The 13845-nt window shown below is 38.4% G+C and overlaps 2 protein-coding genes across 6 annotated transcripts in view; both read left to right on the top strand.

The window, feature by feature from the left end:
* Nucleotides 1-6905, top strand: part of LOC109858650 (whirlin-like) — a 67181-nt gene extending 60276 nt beyond the window's left edge. For both annotated transcript variants that reach the window (XM_020436131.1, XM_020436130.1), the window contains 2 exons: nt 251-329; nt 1032-6905. In XM_020436131.1, the coding sequence (XP_020291720.1) occupies nt 251-329; nt 1032-1174 (222 nt within the window). In that variant the 3' untranslated portion in view covers nt 1175-6905. The remainder of the gene's footprint in view (nt 1-250; nt 330-1031) is intronic.
* A 3302-nt stretch (nt 6906-10207) lies between these two features.
* LOC109858652 overlaps nt 10208-13845 on the top strand; it is a 39934-nt gene continuing 36296 nt past the window's right edge. The window contains exons 1-3 of one of the 4 annotated variants that reach the window (XM_020436134.1): nt 10208-10737; nt 11736-12190; nt 12680-12895. In XM_020436134.1, coding sequence (XP_020291723.1) covers nt 11985-12190; nt 12680-12895 — 422 coding nt within the window. In that variant the 5' untranslated portion in view covers nt 10208-10737; nt 11736-11984. Of the gene's footprint in view, nt 11483-11724; nt 12191-12679; nt 12896-13845 lie in introns of those variants that run through there. The other 3 variants (XM_020436136.1, XM_020436133.1, XM_020436132.1) reach the window with 3 other exon arrangements.

The raw sequence follows: 13845 nt of genomic DNA, 5'->3' as shown, positions 1-13845 counted from the left end.
ATTAATACTAATTAATACCTCGTTATAATCTTTTTAATGAAAGATATTATGATAAAAAGTGTATGCGTTGCGCTATCACGGCGTTCGTTAAGCGAGTCGCTTAATTAGCCCGCTTAAATGAAGTTTGCTCGTGAACTAAAATGCGCGATTAATATCCGTCGCAACGAATTTATCGTCGACGCCATTTACGGCGGCATAAACAATATTGTGCCATAAATATGACTAACGCACGCGGTATAATTCATTGCAGGACAACGGAGCAGCTTATGAAGCTGGCGGTCTTGAAGTCGGCCAGCTCATCCTCGAGGTCGACGGTCAGAAAGTTGAAGGTAATACAAATATAGTACATAAATAAAATTATACATAAGATATATATATATATACATCATAGAAATATCACAAGATGCTTGAGCAGATGCGAGCCAAAACACAAGATGTTTGTACGAGTGATTATTTGATGCCAAAAAATTACAAACGTTTCAATCCCTTTGTTTGGGATCTTCATTGGTGTATGAGCAAAATTGTATATAAAATCTACAACAAAAGCCACAGAGCACACACTCATAGTGTGACGTATTACTCCACAAACTGCTTCCCAACAAACAATCGAAGACAGCAAAACACACCACATACCGCGAGTTTACTAATTGTATTAAATTGTACAATTGTTCGAGTACAATTTGTAAACTCGTGTGTTTTGCTGTCCTCGATTGTTTGTTGGGGAGCAGTTTGTGGAGTAATACGTCAAACTATGAGTGCTCTGTGGCCTTTCTTTTATAAACAATTTTGCTCATACACCAATGAAGATCCCGAACAAAGGGATCGAAACATTCGTAATTTTTTGGCATCAAATAAAGAATCACTCGCACAAACATCTTGGTGTTTTGGCTCGCATCTGCCCAAGCCATGCTTTTATCATCTCACAAGCTTATTCAATTGTCATAGAAATATCACTTCTATCATAAAAAATAAAAATAAATACAAATATCAACTAGTAGTTTTTTTTAATCGATTCTGTTCGTTATTTGCAGGACTTCATCATCAGGAAGTCGCGCGACTGATTGCCGAGTCGTTCGCGCGCCGCGATCGTAACGAGATTGAGTTTCTGGTCGTGGAGGCGAAGAAGAGCAATCTGGAGCCGAAGCCGACGGCGCTCATATTCCTGGAGGCGTAGCAGGAATCTCCCACCTCCGAGCCGGAACCACCATAGCCCGATCTGATCGGAGCTCGGCCCGGAACAGTCTTGGAACTCAAACGTTATCGTTAAGACTATTCCGATCGAGAACTTCGACTCGCAACAATCCCTTCGAGTTCTCGAACGGCCGAGCTGTCGATCAGTCGCTAATTCGATTACCCTGGCCCTGGTGGTGGGAAATTTCACTTCACTCACGTTAATGAAAACAAGAAACAACATCATGTCGGAAGACACACAAAAGAGAGAAAAACTGAAGACGCTGAGGTCCGGACCGGCATTGTCAGATTCCGACAAACACAGATCTTCAAAAGAAGATCTCTTTTCACGATGAAAATCACAAACCGCGCCACAAATAAAAGATTCGTCGCACAGGTTTTTTTTTCCGGAAAGTTCCTGAACTCTTTTGCGCTGAACGTAGCGACGCGTTTGAACTTTCCTTTCCCCGCGGCTTTGGCTCGGAAATCGTCGCGTGCGAATCGACGTGAAACTGCCCCGCAAACACAAGTTACTTTACTTGTACATATATAAACATACTGCTGTATATATATATACATATATATATATATATAACTCATGTGACAGACAGTTCGATAGGAAGCAGCAAGTACTTAGTCGAATCATTCGGGACAGCAAATTCCGAAGCTTGCGGAGGCAACGCCGGTCCTGGATTTCGATACGGAAACTGTTCGACAAATAAACGATAAATTGCGCGATAATTAATTCGTCGTTGTGACCGCGTGGACACACACAGAGCGAGAGATGCAGGTTCATCGACTTTCAAAAGAAGACGCGAAACGAGAAGGAAGCTCGAAAATAGAAGAAAAAGAGAGAGAGAGAGACATATATTGTATATTTTTCATTGTTAACGTCTCACGTCGGTCGCCTTGAAGATTAAAAAATTACGAAGGGATGATCGTGCAATGTGCCAAACTAATTACCGACTAACGCGCATACGTATTTTACGTATATCAATAAAAGCTGGTGATAAGAAACTGATTTGAGGGGAGGAGAAAAGTGTGAACATCCTCTCTCATTTTTTCGCGCGCAATCGACGAATTGCGCAAGAAGAAAAAATACGACGAGAGTGTGTGACTGCGTGAACGATTACCTCACACTCACATAAACACACGTGTGTCATGTTCAAACACGGATTATTATTATTATTATTATATTATATACTTCGCGTGAGAGCCGAATCTTTTCTTCGACTCGAACTGTGGGATTAATCGCGCCGTTGATTGATTATATATGAGAAAATTATATCGAAGAGGTATCCGAAAAAACGGAAGGACGTAGGTTCATCGTTCCTCATCGGAAGTTTGATAGAAATTTAATCAATGTCTCAATAGATGTATAAAAACATAAATTAAAGTAAAATATAAAATTTGTATATAAAGTATAATATTTTTTAGGAAGATACAAGTTTTTGCGACAAAGACTCGAGTTAAAAGATCTCAAAACACGTTTCGCGTAATTTTTGCGTATGTAATTTATCTAAACATAATGTAATTTCTTGTCTTTTGCTCGATATCGACCTTTCCATTTTCATTTTTATTTAACACACTTTTAGTAGTTTGAAAATCTCAATATTACTTAGATTTAGGAAAAGGCTTCAAGTAAAATCTTTCGTTTTTGTTTTTATTCGAAATTCGAAAAAAGATAATTTATCTTTAAAAAAAAAAAACAAAAAAAGAACTATGAGAGACGATTATGGACCTATGGCCTCTTTCGTCTTCCGGAGAACAATCACACGTTGATCAAGATTCTCGTTAATTCGAATGATTTAGGTGTGCCGTTCGGCTGGTCCTCGAAATCGCGCCTAATATGTATTACCGCTTAAATAGTCTGTTAAATGTTATTGTATAGAAATCGACGTAGTTGACATAGTAGATAGACGTTGATCGGACGTCACTAGGACGCCACGTGTTGTTCGTTTAATTGTGTTGTCAGTTGTGTGTTAGAGAGTTTTAAAAAAAACCCCTCTTGCGGGCTTGGCGATCTATTGGCGAGATATGTGCATACCGATTTTTCACAATTTATCTATGCCTCACCTCTCTCGGATGCGCAATTACTGACTTTATCTCTCTGATTTTTGTGTTATCTTTATCTTACGTAAAGTATATTTGATATTTAAATGTGAAAATTATAAAAATTTTTTGTTCTTAAAATTAAATGGCAATTAAAACGATTTGGAATTGTTAAACTATCAAATCGAAAAAAAAAAAATTTACGTGTCCAAAATGCGGCAAACATATTGCAAACCTCCCCGAGAGAGAGTTGAATAACGATAATATTTTTTCGACTGTGTCGAGTATGTAGCCGAAGTGCGTCGATGATCGTCATTCGGGACGGGAATTAACGACGATCTTGACCGAGATCGAGGCGATTTGTTACACCGCGTATATTGTTGAGGCTTACAAAAGTATATTGCGTACACACTATGTACACATATTTATACATATATACGTGTAAGAATTATGGCAACCAAAAGAGAAAAAGATTGCCGTAGTAGAAAAGAAATATCGTATCTATCACGGGCGCCACGCGTCTCGCAAAAAAAGATACAATTTAAAAAAAAAACGAGTAAATAAAACATATAATACAAACAAAAAGTGTATGTGTGTGTGTACGCACGGTATTTTCAAAGAAAAAAACATTATATAAACTTAGTGGTGCGTACATACAAGTAAGGCTTGATCGAAAGTTTTTTTCGAGTTCGACAACAAGCGACGGAAAATCGCGGAGGATTTTTCGATCGAGGACACGTCTCTTATTACAGCGTCGATGAAAAATTAAACAAACAAATTTCGCAATACGTTTTTTACGTGCGTGAATTGCAAAAAAAAACACTTGTTGCGTGTTATTCAAAATCCGATGCTTTTCAATCTTTTTTACGAATTTTTTTAAACACGTTTTGTAACATTCCGCGCAATAAAAAGCAAAAATCCGAGGCTTTGAAATAGGGTTTTTTCTTTGTTATTAATTATACGCGGTCAATTGTGAGCAAGAAACCTTTTTCCTCGAATTAGAGAAAATATATCTACTCGTCGAAAGCTCTCATCCTCAGCGAAAGTATTGTTCCTTGTGTGTATGCGTGATTTCGACGAGTGGATGCATTTCACGATATGCTCGGACTGAAGAGTATAAAAACCAATGTTAAAAATAGTTACTTTCGTATAGAAAAAGAGACATAGAAAGAAAGAGAGGAAGAGAGAGAGAGAGAGAGAGAGAGAGAGAAAAAGAGAGAAAGAAGAATAAGCGAAGTAACACGTAATTAATAAGCGCATCGCGAGTATTTTATAATACGATCATACTACACGTCTGTCAAAGATAACGAAATTTGATCGTCCGCGATTTTTCCGATTAAAAAAACTGAACAAAAAAACGTTAAAAAAATGGTATAGAATATATACGCGTGCAATTGTATGAATGCCAAATTGAGCAAAGAAAACAAATACTTACAGCAACCGGGCGATTAAATTCTTCACTGCAAGACATGTAATAGTCGAAAACGTCGTATAAATCTATTATTTGCACGATATTTATGAGACCATCGTCGTGTGTAGTGAAGATTTAATAGTCTAGTAACGATAATAAGATTTCAGCAAATGTGCCAAAAAGAATTGCGCTTAATCACACCGATCAACGACTATGACGGCTTCGGTTTGCGTCAAAAGAAGACAAAAAAAAAAAAAAAACGAACGAAGACAACAGGACGAGAAAGATTTCCCGGAGCACATTTGAATATTTTCTTCGCTTTTCTTTTGTAGCACGCACGGGAGCGCGACAAGTCATGTGTTTGCAAATCGCAATGAGAAGAAAAATAATTTGATGAGAAACAAGAGGAGAGAGAGGCCGCGCCCTTTTCCTTTTCTTTCGAACGAAAAAAAGAGAGAAAGAGAGAAAGAGAGAAGAAGAAGATACTTATCTTATGGCAGATCGAGCAAATTTTATCGAGAATTGAAATCTCAAAAAAAAAAAAAATCGAAGAGACGCCGAGGATTCAAAGGACGAGAGAAGAGACGAGACGGCTCGAGGATTTTGGAAAGCGACGAGGGGAGAGGATTGGCACTACGATGGGACTTGACGAGATAACAAATAAGATGAGATATTTTTGTAAAAGCTTTCGATGTACCGCAAACCCAGAAACGTTTCCAAGATCTCAGCTGACATATCCGACAATGCCTTATCGCTTTTAAAAATCGAATACTATCGAAAAGAAAGAACGCTACGCGGAAAGAAATAGATTTAATCGGGAACGTGAGACACCTGACACATACACACGCACACACAAAGTACATTTTTCCCGCTTCTGAGATAAACGAGAGTATACATGTATACATGGAGTGACGCTTTCCAAACTATTAATATTCGACTATTTAACAAATAAACTGCCGCGCGGCAGTTTCTAATTACCCGATGTCATTTATTTTTCGCACGTGCTTGAGCACGAAATTTTCCCAAATTCGCGAAAGTGCAGTTTCGTTTGCGCACTAATTAAACGCGCGTGATCGCAAATCGAGACCCGAGCTCTCTCATACACAATCGGTTCTCCTTGACCGTCACTTTTCCCCGACGAGAATCGAAACGAGAATTCTAATTTTTCTTGAATTTTCTTCGCGAAGCGTTTTGTGCTGTGTTTTTTGCACGAAAGATCGCACGAGAGAATCCAAATTCAAAATATGTGGATTTGAACATTGAATGATGTAACAAATTGCGTAATTTTGCAGCTCGCAAACTTAAACGAAGTAATCACGTTAGTCTTTTCGACAGGATAGATATATATATATATATACCATATATATAGTTTAACAAATATGTAATACTCCCTGTACAAAAATTCTAGGTATCTCACGTGGCATGATGGCGTAAATCGTTCGCAAAGTTGACTGGTAAACACCCGACGTTAATTAAGCAACACCGCAGAACAACGCAAAAGTCTCGCGTAACTTCTATACAACTAACTCCTATTTATTTATTATCATAACTGAAAATACAGAGAGAAAAAAAGAAAGAAAGGAGAAAGATAATAAACAAAAAATAACACGCTAAAAATAGCGACGCGTTGTTGTTTCGCGTTGTTGCGCGAACTCTCTGTTTTTTAATTGTATCGCATTTTGACGCGCAATTATGCTTCTGCGACACACGAAAACGCGATGGAATTTGCTCAAACGTGTAACAATATACTCGCTGTACTTAACTTCAAATCGCTCATATACGTTTGCTTGAAACAACAACATGCCGTTTTTGTACCTGAAAATGCTACAACTATTTTCCAACATTTTTTAATCTTTTCTCACATTTTTTATCAATGTGCTGTTGTAACACAATAACATGCGATGACACGAGAGTTCGCGCGCGACACGATGTAACGACGCGTCTCTGTTATTAAAAAAAGAAAATCATATACAATACGCGATCAGTGTAATTGTAATCGTAAGTTATTATACTGTACATATGCAAAAAAAAAGGCTCATTCAAAACGCGTTTTCATAGATCATCTCTTTTGTAGTCGAACTTGTACATCTTGTACACAGAGAGAACTCACACGTATATACGACACACACACACACATATACAAAAGATACATGTATCATGAAATCAGCGCGGTCTGGATTGCGTTTGTTGAGTAATTCATTTTCATCGTATAAGCCTCGAAATAAAATGTGTTGACTACAAAACTAAAAAAAAAAAAAAACGAATTAATTCACATATACATATACATATACATATATATAGAGCTGCGCAAGATTTTTGTGACACACATAAGCGCGCAACTACGGCGCCGCGCGCCGACATTATTATTATGTTCTTATCATTAATGTAATTATAATACGATTATTATTAATACGATGAATGGCGATTATTACTATGATTGAATAAAATGTTCACCACAAGACTCGATTTACTCTTCGTTCCCGAATTTTATTTTTTATTCCTCTCTCTCTCTCTTTCTTTTCTTTCTCTTTCCAAGTTAATATCTCAAAATGTTACGAAATTAATGTCACAAATGTACGAAAAAGTTTTTCCGACGAGTTTGACGACACAGTTTGATTCTTGTTCAAGTAATAAAGCTATTTTCTTCAAATTTAATTGGTTGTTTTTTTTTTTTTTATTCAATCTTTTAGAGGCGAACAAATTACACTGTTACAGTTTCGTCTGTTCAAGATCTTCGGACCCACTTCCTCATTTTCTCGTAAAAAAAAGCAAATAAAACCCTGCGAAGATCTGCTTTGCTTCGAAATTCTTTACGCGCTTCGCGTGTTTGCTTTGCGGACGAGAGAGGACCCACAAAAGCTTGTTTTCGTTTTACGTCATTCGGCACGCCCGGGATGTGGCGTGGGATGCGGAGATAGAAACCGTTTGACGTAAGAAGAAACCCAATGCGTCTCTCTTGCACCGTTACATTTTACGCCCTGCTATAAAACACCAGCATCATCGATCGCGCTAAAATCAGTATCAAGAATTGCGCTCCTCTGTCCGAATTACTTCTGCCGATCTCTCTTCAACAAGTGGCAATGTGTTTTGAAGAAGCAAAATAAATCGAGAAAGCTTCTGTTCTCGGAGCTTATATATATGTATATATAAAAAAGGGAAAGCGCACAAGAACAAAGTAGAGCAGCGCGAAATTTTAAAAAAATCTGAAATAGTTACGTGTAAGTTGCAACAATTTTCTTCTTATTTTATTTTCCTTTAAAAAAAAAAAAACTTAAGTTTCACATGGATAACATCAAACTTCTCATTGTTTTAAAAAAAAATTTTCTTTAGTGTTAACGATCAGTTTGACATTTACATCAACAATCTTGGCTAACGGCTTTGACCTAACCACAACTCTAATTTGCAAGTGACGGAAATTTGAATCTTGATTTTTAACCCTAATTTTGTAAACTTTTTTTTAGATATCATGTAAATCCTGACACGTCTGACACAATTGTTTTATTAGTTAAAACGTTGCAAAACCTCTGTAAAAACTCATCGGGTTTTATTCAACATTCTATATTAAGGAAACAACATTACTTTTGATAGTTTTTTTAGTTTTTAGAAAATCTTCACTAAATAATTAATAAGATTTTCTCACACACACACACGTTTTCAAAAAACCGGAATTTTTACAGGATCAAGTTTAATATTACATACGTTGCGACTCTGTTAGCTCTGATCGCAAGTTTTATTTATTAGAAAACTTGTGATTGAAAAAGAATGTAATTTCTCCTGGTCGAAACGTTTATTAATATTATTCTTGGATTAATAAAAAACAAAAAAACTGTTGCAACACGTCACCAGCCGTGTTTTGCGCTCCTATTTGGCCTCCACTCTTCACTCGTTGAAAACAATATTTAACAATAAGAAGACAAATTGTTTTCTCACTCTACTTACTACGTTACTTACTTTTTACGGTCTCCGATAATATAATAGAACAAGATGCATTTCTTGACGTGCATGCTCGAGAATTAATGTCCGAAAATAACGCCGGATTTTCTTTGGAAGGCCAACAACTCCCGAAATTAATAATCCGCCTACGTACTTAGAGATGTTTCGTCGCGATTTACACAAGCGTAAAATGCTCTTCTCTCACTGATCGATAGAAGAAAAAAAAAAAAAAACGATCCCCTCTTACGTAACACAACGGATGCACACGCGGTGAATTTAATCCTGTTAAGAATCGCGCGAGGGTCGCATATTGCCACGCGATTTATTTCGCCAAAATATACACGGAAAAAAAAAACAATTTCTCAATTGTGTATACACGTAAAAAAAAAAAATAAATAAATAAACAGACGGAAGAGAACGTAATCGCGCGAACGTTAATTTAAATCTTGAGAAGCCGGAGGGGGAAGGGACCAAAACGGATAGAAGTGTCAGCGTTTCCTTGAACGTGCAAGCGAAAGACGAAACGAGGGGAATTAGAAATGCAATTTGCTTAAGCTTTCATTGAGTCTTGCGGATTAAACGAGCCGTGACCGGGCCGCACATGTCGATCTCACTTTTCGACGCACGTGCAGCAAGGTAGGGGTTCTAGATCGATTCGCACGTTATTTTGTGATTCAGTTGCGTTTCCATTAAAATAGATAGAAAAATATAATAGATGTAATTTTTCACAAAAAAAATTTACTTCCGCAAAAATAATATAAAAGTTTAAAAGAGCATCGTTTTACAATTAATTAAAATAAAATCGTAAAATAATCGGCAGATGCAATTTCTCGCATATTATACGAGCTTCGATTCCGCTCCTTGTTGAAAAGCAATCTCTCAAAACGTCTCGAGACGCCTATCTCTTGATTCGCTGACAATAGGGATCGATGACAACCGGTGTACATCCGAAACGCCGGTTTTCGTCCAGCAGCGCGAAGACGCAGATGCGCGTTAATACGATCGCGCGCGTGCCGATCACAATGCCGATCGAACCGATGGTAGGACGTCTCGTGGATCGAACAATAGGAGTCTGGCTTGCGAGAGATAGCGGAAGTAACGAAAAACGGAAAGACAAGCTAATCCATTGGAAAGTTAAATCCAAATTTATTCAATTATTACACCGTAAAAAATCTAATAATGTTTAGACTTCAGTTCCCGATTTCTTTGAATTTTTCCATTGATCCCGCGCGTCACTCTTCGTTACGCGCGATCGTCCTCGCGCGAAAAACTGAAAATCTTCAGCTGCCGGTTTCAGCTGCCCGTTTTCGGCGAGGAGTAAGAAAGTGAGAACCCACGTTGCAAAGGGACGATGAATCGAAAAGCGAGGGGGCAGAACGCGAGAACCGGCACGGGGGTACCGGGATCTATCGCGCGAGGGGTACGCGCGAGAACCCCCCGTACGAAACAGAGAGAGAGAGAGAAAAAGAGAAAGAAGTTCCCGCACGCGTGCAGTAGGGTAGTTTCCCCCCATTAAACCACCACCGATCGCTTCCGGGCCGTTCGGTTGGCTCGACCGGCTGGCGCGGAATTCACGGCTTAGACTGCCTTAGACTGTCAATGTCTGTGGAGCAGCAGCAGGCAGGCAGGCAGGCAGGCAGACATCAACAGAACTTGGTTCGCGGCACACGACGGCGAATCACCGACACGAGCGGGTGTTACTTTAGTCGCGCGCGGTGATGGCAATTCATGAACTCGCGTAGACAGTCGCGTTGCCGCGCGGATGGACGACGCCGAATCGAGTGGCATCGAAATCTGCTACCCACAGTGTCGAAAAATATTTCCGTAATTATATATTGTACCCGGTTTCGATCCCGGTGTAACTTTTGAGCAACGCCAAATATCGTTAAAATCGAATACACTGACATTCAAAAATTATCTCGGACAAAGTGCGCCGGTCCTCAAAAAGTGTTCAAAATACTTCGTGATACATGAGCAACATTGGAATATTTTTATCTGCCAAGCCAAATATGTAACTTTCGAACAGTGGCAAAAGATATTTTTATAGTCTTCAAGCCAAGTGCGTTAGTCGGTGTTTTACGCTCGAGCGAGGTGTTGGCGCGGTGTCTCATCTGTCTCAAGTTAAAGCAATTGACGATACATGTGATTTCTATCGGCGAACACACGCACAAGTGAGAAGTAATTACAAAACTGCAAATTTTTACGGCCGGAATACACGACAATCGAGATTACTAAATTAATCTTCTAATATTTACAATATAAAATTATTATCTTTCAAACAACTGCATCGATTATGACTTAATCGACCGGCTGTGAATATAACTAACACTAATAATAACTAATTAATTAATTTACCAACAAAGCCAATATCTGGTATACAGAATTAGTAGTCGCCAATTAATTTACCAGCTTGCAACGTTGAACGAGTCCGAAATTGTTTTTACGATTAGAAACAATCGATGCGGGAACAATTAATTGACTAATGCCGATCAACCGACACGTTAAGCAACAATCCCCATCGACATTTCGTCACTCGCGAGCGTCTAAATGCGAGATCGCGTTTATTGATACTATTCTAATCGCTGCGTCCTTGAACGCATTGCGGAAAACGCTTTGCTTGATGCCGTCGTCTTCTTCGCGCGTCTGGAACTTGACCGTGGCCGACTGATCCCGACCGGGGGCCACTTGCTTCGACCAACAAACCTTATATCCGCGCGTTATATCGTCAAGAAATTTCGGCCGCGGCTGAAAATACAGAGCCAAGATCAATCGAAGCGGCGATTATTGAACCGAGGAAGAGTCTAATCCGCGGAACAGTCTCCAGACGCACGACGGACGTGATTTCTCAAGGATCTCAAGAATCGAGGGTGATAGAGTCCCGACCGATTTAAACAATTGAACAAGTTGATTGAACAAGTAAAAAAACTTTGAATCTACAGTATGTGATATTTTAATATAAAAACACTGCGTTTCATAGTTTTTAGATATAAAATACATTATAAATTTAAAAAATATATATATTATATATATATAACACACTGTATGTCTTTCTTTCTTTTTCTCTTTTTCCTGTCGCAACTCTCGGATTTCACAATTTTACGCAACAAGAAAGACATTCATTGCCGCATATTTTAAAGTCCTTAAGTGCCACATCTCAGTTTCTTTCTAGACTTTATTGGTTCAAGAGGGTAAAATCGGACCGACTTTGCCAGAAGGACAAGAGATCATCGACCTTCGGGCAGAGCCTCGACTCAAGTAGCACAACGTGAGAGAACTCAAAGAAACACGACTACCTTCTCTCGGCGAGATTTCGCTTATCGCGGTGGCACTTGAGAAGAACTAATTTTATGCCCTTTACGGAGAGGCGCAGAAAGCCCGCGAGACGAAATCTCACCGGCCACTGTAATGATCAGCTATCATGGCGTGGCTGGCAGCGACGACCCTGACGAGTCTTCTGATATTGCTGCTGATGACAATCGCAGCCCCTTTCTCGCCCATCAGGATCATCGCGACCACCCAAGCGCCCTTCGGCAGAGTACTGAAGGCTGTGAAACTCAACCGAGGATACATGGAAGTGATTCAAGAGCAGAGATGCTCCCACGGTCTTTTTCGATTAACGTGCAGGTTCGTCAGCATTTTTTATCGCGCCACTTGAGAAAAACATTTCAGCGAAATTTCTGAGAAAGAAAGCTTGAATTTCTAACTTCCGTGAAATCGTAAAAGATAAATATGTGTACGTGCAAGTGCGCGCGCGCGCGCGCGCGTGTGTGTGTGTGTGTGTGTGAATGCATGATGCATTTATCGGCAATTATTTATACATGCAAATATTAGTAACTTTTTTAAATGTATAAAATAATATAATAGATTTAATATAGAAGCTGGATAATTATTATTATTTAATTATCTTCAAAGTTTCGAACGAACGGTTCGGGGAGCTACAAGATATTAATTAATAAAGTTCTCTCAAAAGTTTATAATTGTTTTATGAAGCAACGGATCATGCCGATAGTTTTAAAATTGTTAATCCGCCAGACTCGATTATTTAAATTCGCATTCACAGAGCTTTTGTTCATTTTAGTTTCAAATAACGTTTGCATACGTTTGACTTCGCAGGTCATTAAAAGCGTTTATCTTCATTCTGGAAGCGGAGTATCACGCGAATCGCACGGAACTCTGTTTAAAAAAGTCGCACAACTTAGGCAAGTTCAAAATGTTGAAGAACAGCGGTAGCACGCGACAATGGACGGATACGAACGAGCTCAAAAGCAATTACATCTTCGACGAGGACGATACGGACGTGGTTGACATAAGATCATCTTTAAACAGAAGGTAAATTAATTTTTTTCTCGTTTTCTCCAATGTAATTCAATTGAATATAATAAAAATATACATTAAATTAATAATTAATTAATTTTATATATAATTGATTTAACATATAAAATCTCGGATATTTTCACGTTTTGAAAATTTAAAAAATCATGATTTTCAATGAAACAATCGCGTGTAAAAATTTAACAAACAAATCGTAAATTAAAATCTACGAATTAATTTCAAATACAAGAGTTTTGAAACTTTTTATATGCATTGCATTAGTGAGATTCTTCGATACATTTATACGCACAAGTTAAATTTTATTGCTGATTCTACAGTTGATTCGTCAGATGGATAGAATTTTCATGATCCTCGTCGACGATATCGAACTTCTGTTCTTGACATGAGTATTCGATGACACAAGATAAAGTGCTCAGTTACGAGCGCGCGAGTCGGTCTGAGGTAGACCGCAGTTTCTAGAAAACGACTCTTATTCCGAACGTTTATTGCTTTCTACAAACATTGTAATAAACGTTGCAGTAAAACTATAACCGTCGTAAGATCTAGCGAGACGATGATGGATACGAGCAAAATCGCGTTCTGTTCAATTATTTGTTGTATTTTGCAAACATTATTGTTTGTTAAACGTAAAGAATTACGTACTACAAATAATATAATAAATAGAAATATAATAAGTAGAAAAACGTAAGAAATGGGTGAGATAATATCCAGAAGTGATTAAACGTAGAAAAATAATGCAACAGTTGCGGTCGTATTTTAGAAATATGATATTTGAAACATTTATATTGCGAAACGCATTTCAGATGGCCGTCTCAGATAACGCTCGTCGGTTTTCACCCGCTGCTTGTGTCGCGCGCTCGAGTGCCGTCGAGGGTCGGGAGTGAAAATCTCGACGTTTGATGTGCGTGTGAGGGTAAAAGCATTCCGCAAAGCAATAATTGCCTCCC

Source organism: Pseudomyrmex gracilis, unplaced genomic scaffold (assembly GCF_002006095.1).
Source record: "Pseudomyrmex gracilis isolate BER0280 unplaced genomic scaffold, ASM200609v1 scaffold_217, whole genome shotgun sequence".
In the NCBI taxonomy this organism is placed as follows: Eukaryota; Metazoa; Arthropoda; class Insecta; order Hymenoptera; family Formicidae; genus Pseudomyrmex; species Pseudomyrmex gracilis.
The sequence above is the reverse complement of the archived record's forward strand: the minus strand, read 5'-3'. Positions and strand labels throughout refer to the sequence as shown.